The sequence below is a fragment of the Magallana gigas genome, chromosome 7 (assembly GCF_963853765.1).
Source record: "Magallana gigas chromosome 7, xbMagGiga1.1, whole genome shotgun sequence".
NCBI lineage: Eukaryota > Metazoa > Mollusca > Bivalvia > Ostreida > Ostreidae > Magallana > Magallana gigas.
Genome location: NC_088859.1, coordinates 4,560,744 through 4,587,699, shown reverse-complemented (window position 1 = coordinate 4,587,699; position 26,956 = coordinate 4,560,744). Strand labels below are relative to the sequence as shown.

General features: G+C 34.9%; 2 protein-coding genes across 6 annotated transcripts; one reads left to right on the top strand and one right to left on the bottom strand.

Annotated features, from left to right (window-relative positions):
- Window positions 1-968: 968 nt before the first annotated feature.
- Window positions 969-3,995, bottom strand: LOC105330891 (sterile alpha motif domain-containing protein 15). The gene is made up of 4 exons (XM_011432827.4): window positions 3,835-3,995; window positions 2,853-2,951; window positions 2,087-2,174; window positions 969-1,270 (listed from the first exon to the last, which is right to left on the bottom strand). Exons 1-4 carry the CDS (start codon window positions 3,952-3,954, stop codon window positions 1,134-1,136), a joined length of 444 nt encoding a protein of 147 aa, XP_011431129.1. The 5' UTR covers window positions 3,955-3,995; the 3' UTR covers window positions 969-1,133.
- Window positions 3,996-7,769: 3,774 nt separating this feature from the next.
- LOC105330890 (excitatory amino acid transporter 1) lies at window positions 7,770-25,319 on the top strand. Of its 5 annotated transcripts, none has more exons than XM_020068372.3 (10): window positions 7,770-7,897; window positions 18,339-18,804; window positions 19,066-19,108; window positions 19,323-19,392; window positions 19,888-19,947; window positions 20,507-20,696; window positions 23,517-23,750; window positions 24,256-24,450; window positions 24,581-24,715; window positions 24,829-25,319. In XM_020068372.3, exons 1-10 carry the CDS (start codon window positions 7,816-7,818, stop codon window positions 25,007-25,009), a joined length of 1,656 nt encoding a protein of 551 aa, XP_019923931.3. In that variant the 5' UTR covers window positions 7,770-7,815; the 3' UTR covers window positions 25,010-25,319. The 5 variants fall into 5 exon arrangements, with proteins under 5 accessions (XP_019923931.3, XP_011431127.3, XP_034311405.2 ...); XM_011432825.4 differs by lacking the exon at window positions 7,770-7,897 and adding an exon at window positions 16,378-16,700; XM_034455514.2 differs by lacking the exon at window positions 7,770-7,897 and adding an exon at window positions 17,501-17,549.
- Window positions 25,320-26,956: the final 1,637 nt, after the last annotated feature.

Genomic DNA, 26,956 nt, shown 5'->3' with positions numbered 1-26,956 from the left:
TGATCTGTCCTTCCCCAACAATCACCGATTAATCAAAGGGTTTTCAATCCCCTCCATTCCCCATTAATTGGAGTGCATCATAAACCCTCGGCCAGTGAAGCTCTCAACAGGTCACCAGTAGACTCATTGCTCCAATTTTCTTTTAAACAATAAAATGTGATTCATTCGGGATATGAAGGTAGCGATATTGCAGAAAAAATACACAGCCCGCGTTAGCGGGTTATGTAAATTTTTTCTGCAATGATCGAATTTAGGAAAATGTTAAGATGAATTAAAACATTTAACAAGCCTTTATTTTAATGCTATGCTTTCTTTCAGGTAAATCCAAGGATGAAATGATTGCTTATACAGTGGACATTTGAAAATTAACAAAAAATCGAGACTGAGAAATAAAATGAATTGTTGTGCACAGCTATGCATGAAGTTCAGTATTCATAAACAGTGTTCTCCCTCGTGGTTTAACACACACATACAGAGTAACTATCTTTCCAAGTTACATTCTGTCAAATCTTAATCTCCGTCAAATAGAACACATTAACAGAGAGATGTGCCAGTGTATATGCCAATTTTGTACATCTTGAAGTGAACTAAAAATTATAGTACTTGTAAAAGTAGTATTTAAAAACATAGGGAAAAATTACACTAGTTACATGGTAATTAAGTTAAAAACCTAAAGAAAATACGTAGTCTTGCACATATAGTTAAAAACTCAAAACTTTCGTGTGGTAAATCATGCATTCGCGTATTAAATGCCAATGCATATTGCTTGACCATAAAATATGTGCATATATACAGTAAACCACCAGCGTAAATGCCCACTTTTACAGTATCTTTATCTTTCTGTGGTTGAAATTTAATTGAATGGGAAAATAAATTGCTTAAGTAAAATATGAAATTAAAATTGGAAAAAACTTAAATAAATTTTGAAACTCTATTGCTGTTTTGGATTTCAAGTTTACAAAATTGACAAAAAAAATAGTCATATAAACATATAATACATTTTGACACTTATACAAATGCTGTTGGGTGATCACAGAGATTTCAGCAGTATGGTCACACTAATCACGTCTGTGGGCAGAGAATTCCCTTATAAGGCAGGCTATATCACATGACTGACATGTGACCACATCTCATTATGACCGAGGCAGAATCAAGCAGTGATTGGCCAGCGGAGGCTGCCACTTGGAATCTTTTAAGTTCAACAGGAAGGATTTGTAAGTTAGTCCATCAAGATTCTTCCCATTGTGACCTTTCCTCTCCAGATACATTCCTGAAATTAAAGGTCAATATTAAAAAGGTAGAGAGGTTGTTGGAAGAATAATTTTAATTAGGCCAAAATAAAATTATTGTTTGTTTCAAATTGCCTCCCGGCTCATTGAAATAACCCCCTCCCCTCCCCCATGCTGATATAATTTTATTAACAAAAAATGAAGAACTTTTTTATGCAAGGAGATATTTTCTAGAGACCCCCAGGCAGCAATTTCAAACAAACATTTTTATGGATGGCCTCATAACAAAAATTTATCACATGCAGTGCGATAACTTTTATTTAAGCAATATATCATACTCAATATTGAATTAAATTAGGCAGCAGACACACCATAGTCTACAATATCATGATATAATTTTATAAGAAATTTTTAGGTGATAGTTAATGAAAAGTCTGATCAATATACACTATACAGTGATAGAGATCACTGCGGTATTTTAAACAGTCATGAAACATTGCTATCAACCTTTTTACTACAAGAGTTGATTTTTGTGCATTTGTTCATAGGCGCTGAGCCCTGTGACGAGAAGGTGTTGATTATTACTTGTATAATGTAAATATTCTAATATCTAAATATATATGTTAATTGGAAAAATTTGATAAGTACGCTATGTACTTTCTCCCCTTTTACACCATCTGTCAAAGCCAAGCTTAGTACATGTAGAATGTTAAAACTTGGCACCAAACCTTCACCTACCAGTCCAAAGTTCAGGCCAATTCAATAAATGTTGGTTTGTTTTTGGTATTCTGGTAACTTTGCTGCTAAGTGGCTGTGCCTGCAGTGGGGTGGGGGGGGGGGATTAGAGTTTGACTCACCCAGATTCTCCCGGGGAGGCAGTGATATGCTTCTCTTCCAGTCCGGTTCTTCTATGAACAGCAGTTCTCTCACAGCTTTAGAAATTGTCTGCAAAAGAAAATACTGAAGCTTTGACCATTATGCTAGACTTAACAAGAGCTGATTAGGCTCATAATCTAAAAAGGTAAAAAAAGTTTAACAAGTTAGTATCTCCTTATATGGGATTAGTTTTATTGTTCTAACAAGACACTAACTTGATAACTAATATGAGTTGGTTATATCATCATTACAAATTAGTATCTTGTTTTTACAATTTATTTAGTTTACACTTTAAATAGATTTATTCTTATTGCATATAAAAAAACCGCAAAATATTTGCCGTGAAAGTTACCTGCATTTAAAAGCAACAAGTCAATAGTTATAAAAGTCTATATTCACGATGTCAAAAAATAAAAACATGTGATGTCATTGTTTGCTATTTGAATAAGAAAAATTTAAAAAGGTGGATTTGGATGACTGACAAGACTTTTAATTATCATGATCTTCATTCAGGCATCATATGAAACCTACGCATGTACCTTTCACAGATATTGATTTGTCCATTTCTTTTCGATCCCTTAACCATAAACAAATTTTAAATTCTCTCATTTAATTTTAAGCTTTTCCAAAAAGTTAATGTGTTTGAATTTAAATCCTTTAAAATCTACTCCTCCGACTGTAATGATTCTTGGATGAGCAGCTTCTCCTCGTGTGTGAATTTTGTTTAATGGGTTGAGATGTTCATACCTTGATGTGTTTAAAGTCTGTGATGCCGATATTTGGCAGCTGTGAGGCCTCCAGGGTAATAAGTTTCCTCCCGTCAATGCGATTACTGGTGATGCAAGACTGCAATTTTTAAAAAAAAAGTTCACTGCTTATTGAAATTATTTTTTCCAGTGAATCGTAATGCGCTTATATAGAGTATCACAGCCAACAGAAAGTGTCTTCTCCAATATCTACGATACTGACAGGTAAATACAGCTGGGTTCTACACATTGAAAATTATGAGTATTTATCCAAAAGTAGTGGCATAAATGCAATAATTTTTTTAAAAATGTTTTGGGATTTCTATCTCAGGTATGAGAATGTCGATTTATAATACATGTAATTTAAATTTGGATTCTGGTATCTTCGTTATAATCAAGTTGTAGTGTATATGATATGTTATGAAGATTGCAAATTATCAAATAAACAAGTTAAAGTGAAGTAATCATCGTACATCTTGGATTTTTAACGTTTTATTCTAAAGTCAACAATAAATCCTTAACAAAGTATTTGCCACAATTCTCTTTTAATTATATTTCTATCAGCTAAATCGTAAGCCTTATATTTTGATGCATGTTCAAAAGCTGGTTGCATGACTCGGTCTACGAAAAGTATAAATGGGTGTTGCGTTTCTAACATTGTAGTATCACCGTGTAAAATGTCCCATTGAAAATGACACATTCTCCCCTGTCATTAGGGTTGAATGACTGATCTGAAAACTCTAAATTGACATTCAGTTCATTTAAGAAATCCATTAATTAATTGAGGTAACATCTTCATATTTTTTTCAGTTTGATCGATTTATTATGAGAAACAATTTCAATGCTTGTTTTTTATCCAAACATCAGTGTTAAAACCTTTTAAAGTTTTCAATGAAACACAGTCATGTAATAGAATAGTTCAATGTATTTAAATTTGGAATTCTCCTCATATTGATTAAACTTGTTATCTAAAATTGCCATACTTTGTAGTTTGGAAATCCTATTTTTTCTATCCATTCCGCCACTTTATCCACGGACCAGTATAAACAGGGTGGGACGCTGTCGTCCTTTAAATCCTCTATTGCACTTTCCATCGTCGACATTACTGTTTACGTTTCTAAGGATAACACGAGTTACTGTTCTTGGGGCACCTGCTTCCTTTTTGAGCTCTCGATCCCGATGCCATTCGCGAAAAAAAATTCGATAATGTCAACGAAGAAAACATCTTGATTGTTACGATTAAAAAGGTACTGAACACTTCTATATGGCGTTTTCTGTCGGAATGAATTATAAAATTTACCTCATTTTTTAGTACAATTTTTTATTTTCTTTATTTTACTAAACGTGTCTTCTAGCATGACGAATTAGGTTCATTAATATTAAAGCTACAGATATCTGTAATAATTCATTTCTTAATAATGAATTATTGAAATATATTTGAAAGTCAGATATTGTGCTATTTGAAATTTTAACCCGGTGGTTATATTTTTGATAGACTTCCGTTGACATTGATATTTCAGTGTGTCCCATACCCCCATAAAATGTTGATCAGCCTTCCTCTAATTGTCTTATGTGAAAGACGGATCCACGTCTGGCATTTGTGTAAATAAGTCAATTTGAACAACACGTTGTTCTTTTTTAATATTATTCGCTATGATTTCAATACATAGAATAACAATTTATGATGAATTTGTTTGGTTAAATTTCTCAATGTTATCCCCCACCCCCGGTCATAGAAAACAGAAACCGACTTTGTGTGGTTCTCTTTACCTCAGGTTAATTTATTTCAGTCTAACGATATGTCGAATGTTTGCCCCAATTTTTGCCATTTCCCTGAAGAAAAAATTAGCGTGTCAATATTAGGGACATGCAAACTCATTCACGTCTATATATACAATGCCCACTGTGTATTTATCGAAATGAACGATAAAGGCCGGCAAGAGAAATCCATATCTGCAGGTATCGTTTTATATCTATGATTTCAAAAACTGGACAAATTTTTAAAAATCTCTATTTCCCCTTCGAGGTATTTGACATTCTGATCATTTCGAAATTGTAGCTATTGGGTTTTGATGAGAATCATAAGTTACTACATATTGTAAGGAGTTCGTCTTTGTCGACGAAAGGCGACAAAAAATTAAAATTAATTCTAAATATATACTTATCAGAATGAAGTACGAATCGTGTTTCAAAATCTTGACACTCACTGACATTTTCTGTTAAATATCGATTTGTTCTAATGTGTGAGCCGCCATATACACTTCATATTCTCCGATGCTCGACGGAGTCTAGGTCCGAAATTCGAGATAGATCTGGTCAATAAACGGTTGTTCAATTTATGCTAAAACAAATAAACTCTTCGACTGTTATATAACTATACTGGTGCATGTAAAACGCAGACACCGGTATACAGCAGTAGAAATAAATGTGACATCTCTCGGAGTATACCCCTTTAATAATCCCCACGACTAACTATACTTTAATAATCCCCACGACTAACTATACTTTAATAATCCCCACGACTAACTATACTAGAGAGTTCTATGTTACACTGTGCTATTTTGAATTAGCGAGGAAATCCATCAGTAACCAATGTTTTATACAGATTCTAAGTTACGGTTATTGTACAATCTATACTCGGCACGAGGAATTAATCATATCTTGACATACGGATGAATTAATTATTTTGTTAATTAAAATTCTCATTTGACATTTCCACATTCGAATAAGAAACGTCAAAAAACAGTAATGAGAAGTAATGAAATATATATGTTTGGCACAATAATGGATTGGTAAATTACCGACATGATGACTCTGTCTTTTTGAATAACTGTAAAAAATATCCGGGTCTGAAGAAGCAAACACCAGACAGGATGCGCTGCTTCTGAAAAATAATTCATATCAATTATCGTCAAATTAAGTCTGTCTAGATTGTAAAATTAATAATTTACATACTAGATATACTAGTATCTTCGTATATGAACCTCATGAAAGTGTCAAGATTTTATTGTAACACCGACCCCTTTTATACCAAAAAATTAAGGTTTACATATTTTTGTTATTTCTGTTACATAACAAGACTTCAACTCCCATCATTGCATCATTTACTCCGTTTCAATAAAAGTGCACATTTACTTAAGGCCCCATTTCCATCCTGTAGTTGAGAATTCTTAGAAAAAGTCATTGAATTGATGACTTCAGTTTTTACGAATGGTATTTCATGAGTGCTTTCCTCTGGCTCTGAATGTAAAGTTTAATTGTAGTCTACTTGTGAATGCTAGAATACGGTTGACTATAGATTTGCTTAGCAAAATTTGATTTTGCTACTTACCCTCTTAATATGTAAATATAAATGTAAAATCCGATAGAGAATATTGTCAAGGAAAACCCCCAAAAAATCCAACTTGTTTTAAATTAGATGTTTTTCACTTTGTGTTAAAATGCCCACTTTACAATTCACTAAGATCAAGATACATTAAGAATTATTATGTTAAAAAACCATCTGTGTTCAAACTTGTTCAGTTATTTAGTTCAAACAATACCAAAGAGTTATGTAACCTTGGTAAATATCTTCACTATGCAACTATGTTCAGAAATTCATTGCTCTAGTTAAAATTATACACTTTTTTTTTTCTATTACAATTGGTAAATCATAATTTCAGTATTATATATCTATTGTATCTCACAATATCATATATGATGTAAACATATAAGAAAGCTGTATGTTGTTCTCCATAGCGAGAGTGCACGCTCTGCAGAGACCCTGAAGCCTAATGGCTTCGCATTTTGCGTGCCTCGCATATGTTTATACATGTAATTATGTTTAATGCTGATGAGCTTATTGCTCAAAGTTGAAATAAATAAATAATAATAAAATAATAATTGTAACCGGTGTCCCCGTAGTATTTAATTACTTCTTACATCATGTATTTCTTCAACAATCTTCCCTTTAAAAAAAGAACTTTCGATCTTTTATTTTGTTGAGAGTGACAGTCCTTCACCCACCCTAAGATCTTTAAATTGCATCGAAAAATTATCAATATTGATGTTTGATATTAACGTTGACGTTTGTTGGTCAGTGAAGTCGAAATATAATCAGACTACTGACCCTCAGATCCCAAGTTGGAATACTACAGGGACGGATTTTTTTTTGTATTGCACAAAAATATTTGAATATGGTTTCCCACTTAAAATTGCGATAATTTTAGTGTAAATACTATTTTAATTTCAACAGATAATATAATACAGTGCATGAATGCGCAGCATGCAGGTTGAATTGAATTAAATGTACAATAGAATTGTATGCTATCTTTTTAACCTTGTTTCATATGATACACACTAGAAAAGTATATATCTTTTACAAATAAGAAATAAGGCACGTAGCGTCGCCCTGCACCCCCCCCCCCCCCCACACACACACACCCACACATACCTTTTCTCGCAGCAAATATATATATTACGAAGGAGTTGCCTCCCCCACTCTTTTGGGAGCACGTATAAAGTGAAAGCAAAAATTAAGGAAATAACCATGAATTTGTAGTAATAGTTGAAGGTAAACACATATTCCTGCCCCCCCCCCCCCCCCCCCCCCAAAAAAAGAGGATATTCATGGTGTTCAAAATTACTTTAAAAATTTTTTGGCTTGTCAAGATTTTTTAGGATGAATCTAGCACCCACTTTTAAAAACGATGCTACTTGCCTGCAAATTACCAGTTTGTATTTGTTTCATAATCTTTACCTAAAGGTGTGGGGGATCAATAAAAAGATTCACAACGCATACATCTTGTTTTTACTATAGTAATTATTTCATAACTGTAGATTTGTATTTCCTTCCTGAGCTCGACTTTTCCGGTATCTTGTTCAAACTGAGAAAGCTTCAGCTATTCCGTTAAAAACAGAAAGAATCAACAAGAAATTTTATTTTTACATTGTAGGTGTACTACTTACTACACTAGAGAGTAAAGATGCTGGAAACGCCCACAGCCATGGAGAATGTGATTCATTCCCGGACACCTCTGATGGGGACAGGAGACCCGCCAAAACCTGGTCAGACACAGTCACACGCACAACTCTCTCTCTCTCTCTCTCTCTCTCTCTCTCTCTCTCTCTCTCTCTCTCTCTCTCTCTCTCTCTCTCTCTCTCTCTCTCTCTCTTTTGAAGGATAAATTAAGTTGCGATGGAAAGGGGTGTTACAACGCATTTTGAAAAAATACGCACTTTGAAAAAAATCATTTTTTTTTCAAAGTGCATTGATATCGTCGATATAACACACTTTGAAAAAAATGTTCAGGGTTTGGTGAAAATAATTGATACTTTATATACAATTAATGATTGTTTTAACCTAGTTTAGTTTAATGAGATATATTTAAAATAGAACACACTGCATTCCCAGCTAACTTGATAAACATTTTCTTGATCAGAATTTTTCTGTTTCCATGTAAGCTTACGTAGTTTGACAATTTACACATAAACAATTTTGTGACATAAACTGCATCGCTTATAAAGCAACTGCCTTTTCCTTTTTGTGTATGCAACAAAGTTAATTCTTATCTGGTACATTGGGCTATGCCAGAAACGAAAATGATTTATATAGATTGATAATGGAGATCATTGTATATCATATTTCAACTTGCTTCAATTGCATGTGCTTCTAAATAAACGTGATGTGAAAAAAGGATACGTTAGTTTTATTATCAATAACAATGTGACTTTTTAGAACACCAGTGTTTATAATGATTAAATGTTTGTCAATGTAATTTTTTTGTAACGAAGTGGATTATTTGATTATGATTTGAAAAGAGTGTTTATAATGAAACACTAAGAGATTCGTTAACATATGTATATCATATGGAGAAATTATTGTTTGGCCAGCTCGTTTTTTTTTTCAGTATCAGTGTACTTATTTTACAACAAAGCGTGTTTCTTTTTCCGGTCTTATACGTTTTCTCCAAGTTGCTAAATATGATATGAAAGATTAGGGTAGAGGGACCTTCTTCATGTAATCAATAAAATGATGTACTGGTGACGGTAATTGACTTGTGTCACCCCCACTCCCGTTCTCAAAGACGTCAAATTATATCCGCTAGTGTTAAATCATCATAATGTCAACAGAGGGGTTTGATTAATCAAGGAGGTAATATATTGCGCTCCAAACTGTGTGGACATTGTATTGTTAATTAGTCAACAGCTTTTCAGCTCATAGACGTATCCAAGACATACATAAACATTTTAATATACATAAAAACAGGATACTTGAAAAAAGCAAGTTACACATGCATGGAATTTCTGGTGACAAAAACATTCTTTATATAGTTACCTAAATTGCAAAACTCTTTTAAATAAAAATCATTAGGGATGGCAGTTTGAGTCGTCATATTCCGTCCATCTAAATGACCGATAATATTATACCATCCGTTATTTAGATGGACAGAATATGACAGCATCTGATTGATTGCGACGGCATGAAGAAAACATCAATTTATATATGGCAAGAACCATATTTTATCGAATATTACCATAGAAACCACTAAAAAATAATATTTTCTTTAATTCTAGGTAAACTCCATTGGGATACTTTTTAATTTCACATCCCTATCAATATCTTTGCAATACATGTGATTATATTATACATAAAATTTGAAAACCGTTGCTACAGTTTCAAAGCTAAGTAGAATTGAAAATTAAAAGATTTTTGACAGGTTTGCATTCTTAATGTTAACAGTTATTAGCCACTTTTTGTTGCTTTTTGCACAAAAACCCCAGCTTTTTTCATATGTTACATATAATTGATTTTAAAAACTTGTTACCACTTAACTTGTTATATAAAGTTTCTAGGAAAAGACGTGATACTTTTATTTATGTGAACACAAACTACTTGTATATAGTCTTGGGGTGGGGCATTTGTGAACAGCACATGGTTTTTCCTTTCAATACATATATATAAGCAATGGTTGATGATAATAAACATATATAGGTCCCATACACAACGGCGCAGTCTCGGGGCTTCAGCAGTTTACTGATCAATCTATTACAAAGGTATATAGTTATCTTATCATTTATAATATCAGTAATTTTACGATTAAGAAAAACTACTATAATCAAAGTACTGAAGTACTGACGGGAGTTGATTTTATCGATTATCATTTATTTTAAAATCAACTTATCTTGCGTGGCAATTAGTTTCTAGTCTGTATCTAAATTACGCACTTTTTTATAATATGAATTTTAATTAGACTTTTCAGACAAGAATTTAGAGAAACCCCATATGAATCATGTTGTGTAATATTTAAAGATAGATTTTAAACTATGTATCAGTAATCGAAACAATTCTAAAAATTGTATGGATCCAAGCACTATTGATATTGAACTCCAGTCTCGTTCAACCAGACGCTCAGCTGTCTCCGTCAATCTCCGACAAGCAAGAGAGCCTCTCTGTTTGTCGGAGATTTACGGAGACAGCCGAGTTTTTGGTTGAACGAGACTATATTAAACTCTGGCGTAGAAATACATGAGACTACATAAATATCTAAACTGTTCGTATTATATAAAATTTTACTATTTTCAAAGTGTTTATAGATAAGTTTCCTTGAAAAACAATGCTTCAGCATACATTACATCGAATTTTTGTATTATATTCGAGAACTAAGACTTGTCAGCGGTGATGATTTGTGCTTAGGTCCAAACACTGTTTCACTTTCGGTTTGCCAGAGTGACTGCATAGGAGAGTTGATTAAAATCAACTCCCAAAAACGGGTCGTATTGTTAAATGTCTGTAACTCCTTACATATTTGTCGATTTAAAACACATTAACGTAAAAAAATGAAAGTCTATGGTATCAATAGTAAAAATCTTAACACCGATTATAAAAGATCATATTCCGCAACGATCCACACCATCAAATATCAACTGTTGTTATAGCTCACCTGAGCCGAGGACTGAGGGGACTGTCCGGTGTTTGCAGAGGCAGTTCCAGGATATGAAGTTAGAGGGGGCGCCAATTTTAGTGAGGGGGTTTGGGGGCCGCCTTGGGGTCCACAGTAGGTCCAGGTGATTTCCCTGGTGGGGGCCAGGGGACAAAGCCCCCGGAAGCTCATGAATTATAGAGATTTTGTAGGGTTAAATGAAGTCTTCAAATTTATACTTTTGTGATATTTCTTTCCGTGAATATACGTAAAAAAAAAATATAAGTTAAAAAAAAATGTTTACATTTTTTTAAAGTTTGGAGATTTAAAACCTGCAGTAATCCCATCAAAAACATCTGCTTTGCAGAAATGTAAAGAAACATTTTCTTTTATTTTATGGGGGTCCAGGGGGTGCAGTTCTCGGAAGTTCATGGATTTTAGAGATTTTGTAGGGTAAAAATGAAGTCTTCAGAATTAGACTAAGTGATATTTCGTGAGTATACTTAAAATTAAAACAATTGTTTACAGTTTTAAAGGTTTGGAAATTTAAAACCTGCAGTAATCCCAGGTTTAAAAAAAAGATAACAATGCCCGCTTGGATTATAATAAACATGGAGGAGTCGTTAAATACAAACATGTATAACCAATTACTTAAAGGTGGGTGACTGGTCACATTTAAAGCCAAGGAGAGCGTAACTCAAATGAACTATGTACGTTACACAATTGTACGGGTTTTCTTCGTTGAAATTAGTTTAATGTAGAGAAATCCCACGAGTTTTTAAAGAGTTGGTATTAAGGACTCGCAATTTGTACATTTTTTTTGCCAGATAGAGAATAATTTAACTTTATTTTGACCAATTTTTGCTCCGGGGGGAGGCTTGAATCCGCCACTGTTTTTTTCGCGGTAAGAGGTATAAACCTCATCTTCTCAATTATAACTACATATGTACCATGCTTTAAAGGGACTTGGACACGATTTGACTTAAAATTTTCATATTTTATTTTTCCATTTTGAATGTTTATACAGATAAATATAGAAGTTTACAATGCTATGTCAAAATTTGAAAGTCAAATATTAAGTTATGAGCAAGATACAGAGTTCATAATTCTTTGTTTTGTTAACAAACCTAGAATATTGTTATTTTTACATATGTGTTGCATTGATGCAAGTTTCAATCAAAAGTATTTTTTTGTGGAAGATATTGAATTAGTTTAAATTGTTTTTACATGCCATTTTGTCTAAGAAATGGTAATTCTCTACATTATATTTTGTGTAAAGAACTGTAAGACTTTGTTTACAAAACAATCAATTCTCTTTATCTCACTTGTAACTTGACTTTTACATTCAATATTTTGGTCCATCATTTAAAATGCACCAGAAAACAATTTTATACATAAAAAATAAAAATAAAATTTTTGATTCCTAATTGTGTCCAAGTCCCTTTAAACCAATTTCAATCAAACTTGGTATAAAGTTTTAAGCATCTGAAGAGGTGTATGGCTGAAAAGGGATGGGTTTATTTTCTTTAAACTGTTTCCCTAGGGTCAAGCCATGAGCAGGAGGGTTCTATAGTTTTAAAGTTATAGCGAGGAAAATGTTGTAGAGAATCTTTAAAACACCTTTTGAGACGTTGTTGATACCAAATCTCATGGAAATGATGAACCACATGCATTACTTCAAGAATACGTAAAAGGGATCGACAGACATTCACAAATAACAAAGCAAAATTTTCCTAGAAACCCTTTCTTATACGCTTCAAATCCAACCACTTAGAATTGTGTTTTTTTAAGTGCGATATCAAAAGTGGCTTAGATGAGAATTTATAAACAATTTATAGAGGAAAAAGCGAAACAGACTGGATCAAATTCAGAAATACTAGAAATCAGGTTAACAATATGAAAAAACATGCACTTTCTAACTACTATGACAACATTGAATTCCATTTAGATGAGGCATTCATGGACAATAATAAGCTCTATTGGAAACTCATGAAAGACACATTTAAAACAAAATCATGTTCAGATATTCCACCTATACAACATGTCTCCGACAAAGGAGAACACTTTGTAGCTTTTTCAGATTTAGATAAAGTGGAGCTTCTTAACAATTTTTTCTCATCTGTTTGTAATGTGTATGACACAGGCCATGTGTTGCCGTCAATGTATTCACTCTGTAATAATAAATTATCAAATATTGTTATTAATGAAGAAGAAATTATAGATATCATTTCAATTTTGCCAGCAAACAAAGCTATTGGGCCTGACAATATTAGTCACAAAATGCTTAAACTCACAAAATTTACTATTTCCAAGCCCTTGTGTCTTTTATTTAATAGGTCATTGTCTGAAAATAAGTTTCCAAAGAATTGGAAACTTGCTCATGTTATCCCACTGTTTAAGAAGGATGATCCTTCTGTAGCCTCTAATTACAGACCTGTGTCATTATTGAGCTGTGTTAGTAAATTAATGGAACGTTTAATTTTTAAACATGTGTATAATTTTTTTCATTGCAACAACTTGTTTTATAAATATCAAGCTGGTTTTCTGCCCGGCCACTCAACTGTGTACCAGTTAATTGAAACATATCACAATATTGTAAAAAGTATTGATGACGGGAAATCATGTTGTATTGTTTTTTGTGACTTATCAAAAGCGTTTGATAGAGTATGGCACAAAGGTCTACTTTTTAAATTAGAAACATACGGAATATCCGGCAACATTTTACAATGGTTTACAAGTTATTTATGTAATAGAAGTCAAAAAGTAATGTACAAAGATGTTTTATCATCTAATACTTGTATAAAATTGGGTGTACCGCAAGGTTCAGTGTTAGGACCCTTGCTTTTTTTGATATATGTTAATGATGTCTCACAAAATATGTTATCATTTTGTCGACTTTTCGCAGATGACAATTGTATCCAATATGCATCGCATGATTTATCTATCATTGAACACAATATCAATCATGATTTATACATTTTGGAACAGTGGTCTAGTCGATGGTTACTTAAATTCAATCCAAACAAAACTAAGGCTGTCTTTTTTACTACAAAATCTAGCTATGAACTAGCCGACATATTTTTTCAGCATTGTAAGTTAGAATATATCACAACACACAAACACTTAGGTTTACATCTATCAAGCAATCTTAAATGGTCGGAGCACATTAATATTATAGTAAACAAAGCTCTAAAAAAAATAAGGTCTCTTGAAAAAACTTAAATTTAGTCTTGGAAAAAGCAGCCTTTCCAAAATGTATATTACCTTTGTAAGGCCAATTCTCGAATATGCCTCAGTTGTTTGGGATGGCTGTAGTCAATATGACATTGACAAGTTAGAAAAAGTTCAATTATATGCTGCCCGCATTGTTACAGGGTTACCAATTATTGCATCAAAAACATCCTTATATTTTTAAACGGGCTGGGAAACTCTTTCTGCTAGAAGAATGACGTCTAAACTTACCACTATGTACAAGATCCACAACAAGTGTGTCCCTGAATATCTATCTCAGATCATCCCTAATACCAGGAGTAACGACTCTGCATATAGAACTAGGAACATTGAAAATTATAGTTTACCTAGGTGTAGAACAGAATTATTTAAGAAATCATTTGTACCGGACACTATCCAATTGTGGAATACATTAAGTATAGGAGTAAGAAATGAAACTTCTATACAAAGATTTAAGAATTCATTATATAAATCTAAAAACATAGCTAAAGCTCCCTCTTTTTTTACACATGGTAAGCGCAAGCTAAACATAATACATACTAAGCTAAGACACAATTGCATACTCAATTATGATTTACACAAAATAAATATTATAGAAAGCGGTAATTGTCGCTGTGGATCACCCGAAGATGCTTACCATTTTTTCTTCAAATGCAAAAATTATACAATCGCTAGAAATAATTTTTTTCTTAATCTGCTACAACTAGATCATTTTCATATAATTAATACTCATCTTTTATTATGGGGCGATGAGTCATTATTCATTGATATTAACAAACAGTTATTCTCATTAGTTAAATTGTACATCAACGAAACTGGTAGATTTGTTTAATATAGTTTATGTGCATGTTTCTTATTTTCGTATATATCATTTATTTTCATTTATCGTAATAATAATTCTATATCATGCAATAACAGTTGTAAGTTTTGTATAATTTTTCTATTAAATGGTAAAGACCTAGTAAGTTGTCAGAACTTGTGTCCAAACCATTTGTATATGTATTTTATATATATGTATACAATAAAATATGTTCAAATCAGAGGGAAAAGATGGAATAACCGCATGAACCTGGGAACTCTTGCTCTGGTGAGCAAAGTGGTGTCTTGTCTGATTTTTTAATGAACTGATCTAACGATGACAATGATCAGTGAGCCGTGAACATGGGTGGTACGTAGTTTAGCCAAACCCTCCGGTTTTCTTCACCGAGTTCATACTTCAGTCAACTGTGTAACAATCTATTTTCCTTATACCACATTTACATTAGAGAAAGTCGGCCAATTTAATACAAACATAATTAGATCAAGCTGGACATCTTGACCTATTAAAAAACTACGATGTTATTCGTCAACAATAAAGGAACCTCCGGGTGTAAATATTAGCCCTTTAACTGTTTATACAGGACTTTAAGGTACATTGTCGCAGTTTCTCAGGGTGTATGTTTATAGTTATAGTGGTTGGCACTATGATCATAACACTCCGACTTTATATTTAATACATAATTTGCATGTACATCATTAATTATTTTGAATCGTCAAAAGTTTCCAAGTGACGTCATTTACAATAACTTTTTGGTCGATTTGCGGGTATCAAGTTAACAAATCTTTGCTTGTTTGAAATACATCACATGATTTGCACAGTAGCGGTGCTATGTCAAGTTGTATCTCAGACCGACGTAGTACTGGTAATTTGAGCCCACTGTCATTATCACAACAGGGAGGAAGAATTGTAGAACTTGATCACAATTCACACAAAGGATAGGTACTACCTTATTTTTTGTGATAAAAAAAAAGATGCATTTCTTGTTTTCAGTTTATGTTTTTCCTCATGCGACGCAGGGATTGTAGCTTAATGTTTCTATTTCATTCTGATCTAGTTTACTTGAAAGACCAGCTAGTGACGTCAAATGGGGCAAAAGATTCTATTATGCAATATGGTGTTATTACATTTTATCGTTATATTGATATTATTAATCATTTATTTACCAAGTTAAATTAATGCGTATTATAGTCCCTTTCCTACTTCCTTGTAGAAATTCAGTTCGATTACAATTTGTTGAACTTACTTTCGCAAATAAATATGCTCAGTCTTGTTGATTTGTTATGTTGTTCCCAGCTAGCGCGTGGTCAGTTACTGATTTTGATAGAAATAAAAATTAGCAGAATTTACCGTGGAGTGACAGGGTCATTTCAACTGGCAATGTAAATTACTCAAGTTTTCCATAGGGGACAAGCAAATTTGATGAATGGGGCACACAAGCAATGGTAATTGTTGTATCAACTGCAGCCCTCTTTTTGTGGAAGGAAATGAGATCAGTCATAGTTACCGGATGAAGGTTGTGTTTCTGTAGGCATATAGCGCCCATGTATATTTTACATATATACATATTTCAATTTTTTCGGTTACGCTCCATAGAGGAAGTTCACAGATGGTCCACTCGGCACGTAGGAAGAAATGCGTGTTTATACGGATTGATATTATTTTTAAAGAAAAAAAAATAGATACGAAGAGCAACGCAGTTTAGAAGATGGCTGCACCTTATTTGTGGGTATCCTGTTACTTATAAACAAGACGGGTCAACTAGGAAGTTAATATTCAGGGGCATGCGTTCATAGCCCCGCTTTCTCCCCTCTGTGTAGCACACTGGCTCTTACCTGTAAAACGTGCACAGGTGGACCCACGCCACTGTCGGATATCTGCCGAGGGACAACTTTGAGTGGTAGGCATAACTTGGTTGAGAATATATATTTTGTATGTTGTTATTCATCTAGCAGATTAAGATTAATTTTTTTTTTTAACATTTGAATCAACGATTTTCTTAAAATTTATTGTTGGCGACTCAGTAGTTCTAAAAGTACTGAAGGTCTTTTTTTGTGCTGATTCATTTTTACTGACACCGTTAAATTCAAACTTATCGATCGAGGGGTATATTTTGTATGTATTTCTTTTTTTTAATTTTTATTTTCAAGGAGGGAATATAACTTCGGAATATGTTAATTATTATATATTAAGTTTCCTTTCTACGAGGTGTACTTTTATTGCTGTATCTAAGCCGTAACATCCGACTGTTTTACGTTTGTTGATCATATCAACGCAGAAATCAAAATGACGTCTTGCTTTTCCCTTTTTTAATTTACATAAAAAGATGGTTTTTGTTTATACTGTAGTCCAAAGAAAATATTTCCTAGTAATGACACCAGATGCTTTTTTTTTTATTGTTGCGTGTTTTGAAAAGGTAAACATGATATACGTAAAGTTTATTTTCATATTTTCAAATGACGGAAAGAAATCCTCAGTTTTTTTCCATTGTTTTGAATTTCTAGATAAGACATTTTCCATCAAAACAAACGGTTTCTCGGTGCAGATTTGCGCAATCATTCCATTCTAGGCAAATAAATTAGTCAAGACCTGAAAAAAGAAGGTTATCTTGTCCTCGATTTGACAAACGCAAACATATCCTGTTAGCAAATGTCTTTTGCTAAAAAAAAAAATCCCCCTAAAATCCGTCCACTTCTGACGTACATGTATTGAGCAATGATTTGCAAACAATCGGCTTTCTTCGACTTTGGTTAGTGATTTATGAACATGTCACCGGAGGGGTTCCGAGTGGATTTGCAATGGTTGAAAGGCGTTTATTTGTTGCAGAAAGATTAAGAAAAGTTCTTTGTACACCATGTGATAGTATATAAGTGGCATCCATGCTGTGTTAGCCCAATGCCTTTTCATGTTTCACACATTAGTGGACATGTAAACACTCTCTTTCCAGTCCATTGATTACGGACTGTGAACTAGCTGGATTATTAAACTAAAAAGAGTTGAATGTTCGATACATTTGAACGAAAGTTGACTCTTTTAAACAATATTTACCCACAGGCAGTATACAAGGTTTGACTGTGCAATATACTTGAAGGATTTAGGTAAAAAGTGCTTGGACGACTATCGTCTTCTATGACGAAAGACAGACAGACGGACTCTGCTCCGTGGAAGCCTTCTTCCACAGCCTGTTTAGGAGCGACGTTGTGCATGGTCTTGACCCCTGCTTTTGTGAATTAGCATATTCCAGTGAATTTGAAATCTGACACGTGTACAATCAACAGCATGGCGTCAATGCCAGCGGTTTCATAATTATGTGACAATAATGTGATAAATGTTGTAGTATTTTGAAACCCGGATTTTCTTCTCGTTAGTCACATTGTGCATGATAATCAAATCCTGTTTTGAAATTACCACATTTCAACTTCTAGTATTATCTTGTTTCTGTATTGCTTTGGTTTTGGTCTGTTGCCGCCACATTTGATGTCATCTATGGCAACGGCTGTTACCCGGTCTTGCTAACTTGTCAACCTCATTATTTTAGATCACGTATTGATGATGACGACGAAGCCTGACAACTCCCCCAGCATGGGTAACAAGATTGTAAAGGGCCTCAAGGCCAACCTCCTCATCATCCTCATGATCATCGCTGTCATCGTTGGCCTTGGCCTCGGGTTCGGGCTGCGAGGCGTCTGGACACCGTACGAAACTAGAAAAATCTTCTACCTCCGCTTTCCCGGAGATCTGCTGATGAACATGCTCAAGATGTTGATTCTGCCTCTAATTGTGTCCAGCCTCATCACCGCCATGGGAAGTCTCGACACAAACGCTTCCGGTCGAATGGGCCTGCGCACTGTGGTGTATTACATGACGACCACGTTCTCGGCTGTGATACTGGGAATTGTATTGGTGGTGACCATACAGCCGGGGCACAAAGGCTCCAAAAACATCACCAAGGCGGGGAGCCCCAAGGAGGCGGAGCCGCTGGACGCTCTGTTCGACCTGATTAGGTATGGTCGATCGGTTGTGGTGGGTGTTCGTTGTGAAAATCTTGTTTAGTTTTTTCAAAATACTTTGTGAAACTTTAAAAAGCTTTTAAACTAAGTTTGAAAAATATTGTTATTGCTATATCCAAGGAATAATCAAAATCGTTCCCGATTACTTATTTAAACAGGATTGCTTATCTGGTTATATCATAATACTGTATCCGTTTCAAATACTCAGCAAAGATGTTGAAATACAATTGTATGAATTTTTTTTTTCATTTGTAGAAATTGTTTCCCTGACAATCTGATAGAGAGCGCTTTCAATAAGGTGAGTGAATTCCCGCTGTCACACCTTTCTCGGTCTTCGTACTGTGATTAACAACAACTGGATACATCTGTCTTATTGATTAAAAAAAACATCTGTTTTTCGGAATTAAACGTTTTGAAAATGAAAAGCAATTACAAATCGATCAAAAAGGTTTTGTTAGCTGACAAGAAATCAAAGTCAAATGTGAATCTGACGGCCATTTTTTCCTCTTCAGCAAGTGACGTCAGTCGGCAAAAAGAATGTTACACTCAAGAGTCCCTCCCCATCCAATATCACTGAGGCTGGTAAGACCCTAAACTTATACCCCACCCCCACTGTCTTACACCCACCCCCACTGTCTTACACCCACCCCCACTGTCTTACACCCACCCCCACTGTCTTATACCCCACCCCCACTGTCTTACACCCCACCCCCACTGTCTTACACCCACCCCCACTGTCTTACACCCACCCCCACTGTCTTACACCCACCCCCACTGTCTTATACCCCACCCCCACTGTCTTACACCCCACCCCCACTGTCTTACACCCCACCCCCACTGTCTTACATACTCCCTTCCTCCTTTCATTAATTATCATCTAAGGCATTCCTTTACATTTTGATTTTTCATCTGTCAACGTCGCAGACGCCAGCGCACTTTTGTCTCCTGGCCCCATCAAATACCCCAGGCCTTCACCCTGCCCACATTCCAAACACTCGTTATTTCAATCAACTACAAATCGTCAATTGTTTTATCGCATAGTTCTATCTATTAAGTTCCATGTGGTTCTTTCTTCAGTCTCTACTTTGGCCATGAACCTTACTAGCAATAGCACGGGAGATAACTCCACCGATACAGGTAAGTCTAAAGATTCTAGGTACAAAATCTTATTATTGTAAAACCATCCATACGTACAACTATATTCCCTTATTGTAGTGTAAGCCAATTCCCAGCGGGCACGACACGCCTTTACGGCGTTGTAAAGTTTATAGTTTGTATTTGGTTGTGACGTCATTTACGTCGATTAAAGGTCTGGCTGAGATGAAGACGACTTTTCTTGCGGTTCTAATTTCATTGCATTGACAAACCTTTTTTAAAAATGTATTTTCATGGAGACGTCATCTAAACATCAATTGGTTTTGACTGATAATTCCCGTTTGTGTAGGACTGATAAATCCAGTTCAATTCTCGTTCATGGCAAACTAAATCATCAAACCATAAGCCCAACGCTTGACATAGGAATTCGGTTATGGCATTTGTCCTTAAAGTTAACACAATTTATAGTCATTGTATTTTGAAAAAGCATCAACTGGGTGTATCGTCGTTTTTCTTTAAATGCGTGATTATTTAGTTGAGAGTGTATAACTTGTAATAGTATTTTCAACACGCGTCAATAGATTTTAAAATTGTGTTACAGGCGTCACAATGTTTGAGGTGGACACGATGAGCGTCACCAAGGCGTCAGGCATGAACATCCTGGGTATCGTGGTCTTCTCGCTGTTCCTAGGGGGCGTCCTGTCCAAGATGGGGAAGGATGGCGCCCCCCTCGTCAAGTTCTTTGAGTGCCTTCATGTCGCCACCATGAAGCTGGTCACTCTCGTCATTTGGTACGTATGTCTAAAACAAAATTATCTGTAATACTGGATTTCACTGTTGAAGTTATGTTTTGGAAAGTTTTGTGGTTTCATCTGCACCGCAAAAACTTTCAATCGCAAAAATGTGTTTTAATCGTTCACAACAAGATGACTGACACTCAAATTTTGCTTGACCTTCTAAAGCATTGTAAACAATAAAAACAGAAAAATAATTTTTGAGCTAAATCGTGCCCCTTTAAATCGATGGAATACTTAATTTTGTAGAGAATTCTGAATTTGTTCTGCAATATTTGCAAAATCTTGAAACGGACTTAGTTAGAAAAAGAATTGATTTGTTTATGTACATGACGGACAGTCGAGGTGGAAATGTACACAGGTTTATTGGTCTAGTTTACTTGGCATTGCTTTGCTTTGATGTAAACAGAAGCCGCATTGAAAGGACTTTAAATCAGTATTTCTCTAGCTTGTCACAGAAACCTTCCACAAACTAAACAACTTAAACTGTTTGAACAAATGTAAATATTGTGAAGTGTTAAATATTTATTGCCTTGAGAATACTCGTGTGACAGAGGAAATCTTTACTAAGGGTTTACGACGCTGACATGATGAATTGTAAATTCTCTTACTGCCTAGCTATTCAGTGGCCCGAGTGTTTGTTATAGTATACCAGAACTAGTACCCATTGCAATCAATTTCAGTTTGAACCTTCAATGATGGTTTCTATAACCTCTTAAGGTGCAATGTTGCTATTTAAACTCATAAATACTGTGTTGCAGATAACGATATGTACGTGTATTTACTACCACTGATTATTTTCTCCTTCGTTCATCCTTAATTGTTGCTACGAAAGAAATATAATTGTTGCAATCATTGCAAAGTTTAAATAATCCACTGTCATAATCACAATCGTCACAAAACAATTAGTCAAATTACATGTAGTTACATGTAGTGTGTGACACTTTTACAGCAACTGTGCGATTATTCACTGCATTATTATGTGCAAATACTTTAACAGAGATAAAAACAACGGGCGTTCAATGAATAATGTCATCCTTGTTACAAAAATAACACTATCATTTTTTTTTCTTAATGGTTACCTTCAAAGTTTTATCTTTTAACAGACACATAATTTCAACCGATTATCCAAGCTTTGGATAGGGTGAATAGGGAGAATATGGCAAAACATGAGCCTTTTCTCTCTCCAAAGTGATCTTTCAATCTGGGATTTATGTGCTGCATGGAGCGTTGTCATGAAGAAGTCGAATTCCAGACTTTGGTCTCTTCCTTTCGTAATGTTTCTTACCTTTCTTCAGCACATAATTGTTGTGTACATGTCCGCTGACTGATCGGCCTTTTGGAATAGCAACTTAAACTACAAGACCTTCACTATTTAACAAAATTGCGTATAATACTTTATTTGGACTTTGGCATCATTTTGCTATTAACGTGGCGTTTTGCCTTTTAGTCAAATACATCTTGTTATCAATTTTTCTCTCAGGTTCAAAATAATGTATCCATGTTTCATCACCTGTAATAATTTCCGATAAACGTCGACCATTGCAGTTGTTTTTTTTTAGATTTTAAGTATTTTTTTTTTTAAACATTTCAACCTGCAATGGTTTTTGTTTTTCTGTTAGTAGATGAGATATCCATCTTGCACTAACCTTCCGGTGGCCAAGTGTTTCTTTAATATTGTAACTACGGTCCCCGATGAAATGTGTACTAAATTTGTTATTTGTTTAATGTTCACGGTTTGTTATTGTCATTTTTTCATTTAACCTCTGCTGGTGGACAGTCTGTCCCCGAGGATACTTGTCGTTCGGTACTTCCTCTTTCATGGACAGTACGACATATAACACTAGAGTTCACGGTTTGTTTTTGTCATTTGTTCATGGTTAATCGACCATCATTAGTAACTGTATTTATTTGAGTTATAATATTGCATCCTTTGAAGTCGCACGAGGTGCTCCAGGACTTTGCTCATCCTAAGGTGTGTTTGGCCATTTTTGAATTTGCTGACCCACCTATAATCTTGTCTAAATGACATACTCTTGAACACATCACACAGTTCTTTGAAAATTTCTTTCGAGTCCTTACCTAGTCTGATACCTGTGTGCTTTTATGTAGCCTCTAATTTCAGCCTTATAGGATGATGACTTACCTGTCATATTTTCGTACAGTGTCTCCAGTAGGAGTTATATATCAGCTTATTCATCATCAGTATTCGATGACGAAACATGGTCAGATAAACGGTCAAAAATAGAATAGAAATTCAAATAACGCGAAAAGAAATTCAAATGAACCCTGCATTTTATGGAATTTGATTAGTGTAATTATTCATTATTGACATTATGAATTTTGCCGAAGGAAACACTTTCTATATATATTCCAAAATCATTTACATTACACGGTTTACAGGGAGGTTACAGTTCCTTTGACATACATTTACTGATACCATCACTTTGCTCACATCCATGCTGTGTGTGTAGAACTTCGAACCATTTTATTAAGAGCTTGGACTTTGGGTAGTTGGTGTCAAACTTCAATGTGACGTAGGCCTGTCTATTTCATTGTAGGCTACTCAGCCATTGCTCTTTGAAATTAACACGATTTGTCTGGCTTTTGAGCTAAAATACTCAATCGGTTACTCGGTGTATATTTCACCTGAACATACTGAAGACAGCGTCACTTTTAACTTGTTTTTACGCAAAAAATAGATAGTTTTACGTCCTACTGAAAGTCCAAGGCCTTGTTAAAATGGTTCTATTACCCCTCTATATCTATAGGACTCGCTGTGCGTTCACCACACTATAACACCCTGTCTTGTTGTAGGTACTCGCCGGTTGGGATCGTGTTCCTGATCGCCGCTAAACTGGTGGAGATGGAGGATTTGGACGCTATGTTTGAACAGCTGGCCTACTACATGGTAACGGTGCTGGCCGGCCTCTTCATCCACGCCTTCATCGTCCTCCCGCTAATCTACGTCATCTTCACCAGGAAAAACCCCTTCAGATTCATGGTGGGCATGATCAAGGCCATACTGACGGCCTGGGGAACGGCGTCCAGGTAAGCCCCGTCCTATCTCTGGGAGATGCTAGGCTAAACCCGCCTCTATCTAGTGAAAGTACATGTAAATATAAGCCCCGCCTCTATCTAGTAAAAGTAGATATAAGCCCCGCCTCTATCTCAGGGTAGTAGATTAACACCGCCTCTATTTTGGGGAAATATGTTATTCCTGCATCTTAGTCAATAAAAGAACAGAAGCTTATTTAGTTAAGCCCCGCCTCTTTCTTTGAAAAGGAGGTAAACTGCGCCTCAATTTCGAGGAAGAAGGTCATCCCCGCGTGTATTTCTAGGGAAGTCAATAAAAACAGGGACGTACATGTATATACTAACATACGTTAGTATATACGTCCCTGATAAAAAGAACAGATGTTTTCTTTTTTTTTCCTTAATTAACCTCTAATTTTGTGGTGCTTAAAATTGAGATACTAATTTTGATTATTCATGTGACCATGACAAATAATGGATAAAATGTGGAAGAATTCATGGATTAAATGTTTGTTTTCAGCTCTGCTACTCTCCCGCTGACGATGCGCTGTCTGGAGGAGAACAATGGCGTGGACCCCCGTGTGACTATGTTTGTGACCCCCATTGGAGCCACCATTAACATGGACGGCACAGCGCTGTATGAGGCCGTCGCCTCCATCTTTATTGCTCAATATATCGGTCAGACACTCAACGTCGGAGAAGTTATCATTGTCAGGTAGGTGACGTCACTATGTGAGCACGACGTAAAGTGTTTAAAATACGTCATATAATCTCCATACTTTCCTCTCTGATTCTTGTTACAAACAGACGATTCGTGAGTTGACGTTGTTTTTACCCTTCTTTAGTCTCACAGCAACAGCTGCCGCCATTGGCGCCGCCGGCGTCCCACAAGCCGGACTGGTTACCATGACGATTGTGCTGACGGCGGTCGGTCTGCCAATCAATGAAATCACGCTGATTCTGTCCATTGACTGGTTCTTGTAAGTGTTGAACAGTTCTTGTTTCTGTTTTATGAATGTGGTGGTCCCTACTTTGATTTTCCACTTTTAATCAAAATTTCGAAATCATAATTCATTTTCCCCACCATTTACAGAGATCGATTTAGGACAGCAGTAAACGTCCTTGGTGACGCCTATGGCGCGGGAATAGTGGAACATCTCTCGCGGAACGATATAGTCAAAGTTCCGGAAGTTGAGATGGAAGTTCCTAAGGAGCAGAGAAACGGATTCCACAACGCAGAGTCCGGCAAGGAGAAGATGGATACTAGAATGTGAACGCTCAATTTTTACGAACATTTTATATATCCTCAAATCGTAGAGACCTAGAGCTGATCAGCGGTTCTCACGTGATCACTACGCCAGTGCTTCATGCACTCAGAGAGAGGCTCAGAGTTTATGTCACCAAAGTGGTGATTTTTTGCAATGCAGCATACTTTGTCATTTTTATGGTATTTTTTTTTATTGATTTTTGTCAATTTACCCTTTGTTATTTTTGTTCACTGTATTTATATGTTGTGATCTTTCTCTGTTTTAGAAATATGTCATTTGTATACTAAGATAAATAAATAAACTTTATATAGTAAGACTTTGTAATTTTAACTATTAGACACAATCCTTAAATAAGCTTTTAACGCACAGACACTTTGCTCATAATAAAGGTATATCTCCTACCTAATTTGTATTATTAAGTAGGGGTTTAATTTTTCATGATAAGAAAAACGAATATATCGTCAGGTGCCCGTGTTTTTGTCGAATTTATAAGAAGGACTGTCACAACCTAAGTGAATCTTTTAAGTAAAATAATAAATATCATATCCATTATTCTCGCCTCAATTTCAAGGAAATCGATTTTGATTCGTAAAATTAACAAAATTAAAATCTACACGTTCCAGTTTAAACAAGTTTGAAAATATTCCGTCTGCTATGAATATACGCATTCCTTTTATCTTTAAACACTTCTTTTAAATGCCTTGATTATACAAAATGAATATCACATTTACTTCAGATAATGCAATAGGCAGTTTCAATATAGTTCATTTATTGGTGTCCTTTTATTATTAAGCTTCAGAAATTAACTTTAGATTACTTCGAGACTGATCAAAACTTTGGCAACTTTGAGAACACGAACCCATGGGATTTCAAATGTTCTTGTTGTTTCGTTGGGGTTCGGGGCATCTCTAGTATATTTCAGGTGTTTTTTATCAATAAGCTATGATATTAATATCCTTTTTATTGAATATGATTTACACCTCTTTTTGACTGTCACTCAGTATTAACTCAGTATTAAATTAAACAAATGGTAATAATATAGTGAGAAAGACGCCGTGCTAACTACCAAATTGTGTTTTAATACACGTGCTTTATTCATATATGTCCTCTGACGAAATGTTTTTGCTAACAATTTTTAAAAAATTAAAAAATTTCTTGTTCTCCCATCATTTTAATACCTATTAAAAATAATGTAGCTAATGAATTGTCATTTATTAATTACTTTGGAGTTTACTTAAAAATAAAATGGTTTCTTCGGTGTTTCATACGGGTAATCTTTATATTCCTATTCACTTTTATGGCAATCCACGTACATTGTAGTCGTCTGATCCTATGTGTACTAAAATGAAGGCACTTTATTGTTTAAATAAATGACGTATAAAATGCAAATTGTTGTAAAGTTTGTGGTGAATCTGTAAATTGCATCTATCAAAGGTCAAGTGTTTTGTACTGTATTAAAGTGTTTTAAATAAGACCCAGTCACAGGCGTGCGTTTGTTTACATGCATTCATAAAAGCCATTTCATGCAGTATCGCCCACTCATATATATATATGTACGTACTTTAAATTATTTGGGTTACATCGCTCCATAGATGGCCGTTGCTACAGGTGTTGAGTGAATGTTTTTTACATCAATGAAGCCAAGAGTAAATGAATGAAAGTTGAGGTCGACTAGAGTCTCTGTGTGGTTTTTAAATCATTGATTTGATTTAGCAGTTGATACTTATCCTGGGTATATATATTATTTACAAGCGAAAAACAGCTGTTTTTCAGAACTATGCAGGAAAGACCCCAGAAGTTGCGAGAGTGTATATTCATTTCTGATTTTATGGCATAATTAATTTTTTTTCAACTTTTCAATCATTTAAAGTCTTCAAAATGCCAGTCTCTGTGTTGACTCATTCAAGGGTGCTAAACCACTGAGATGGTCTCAGCGTCTTGCGTTTTCTAAAG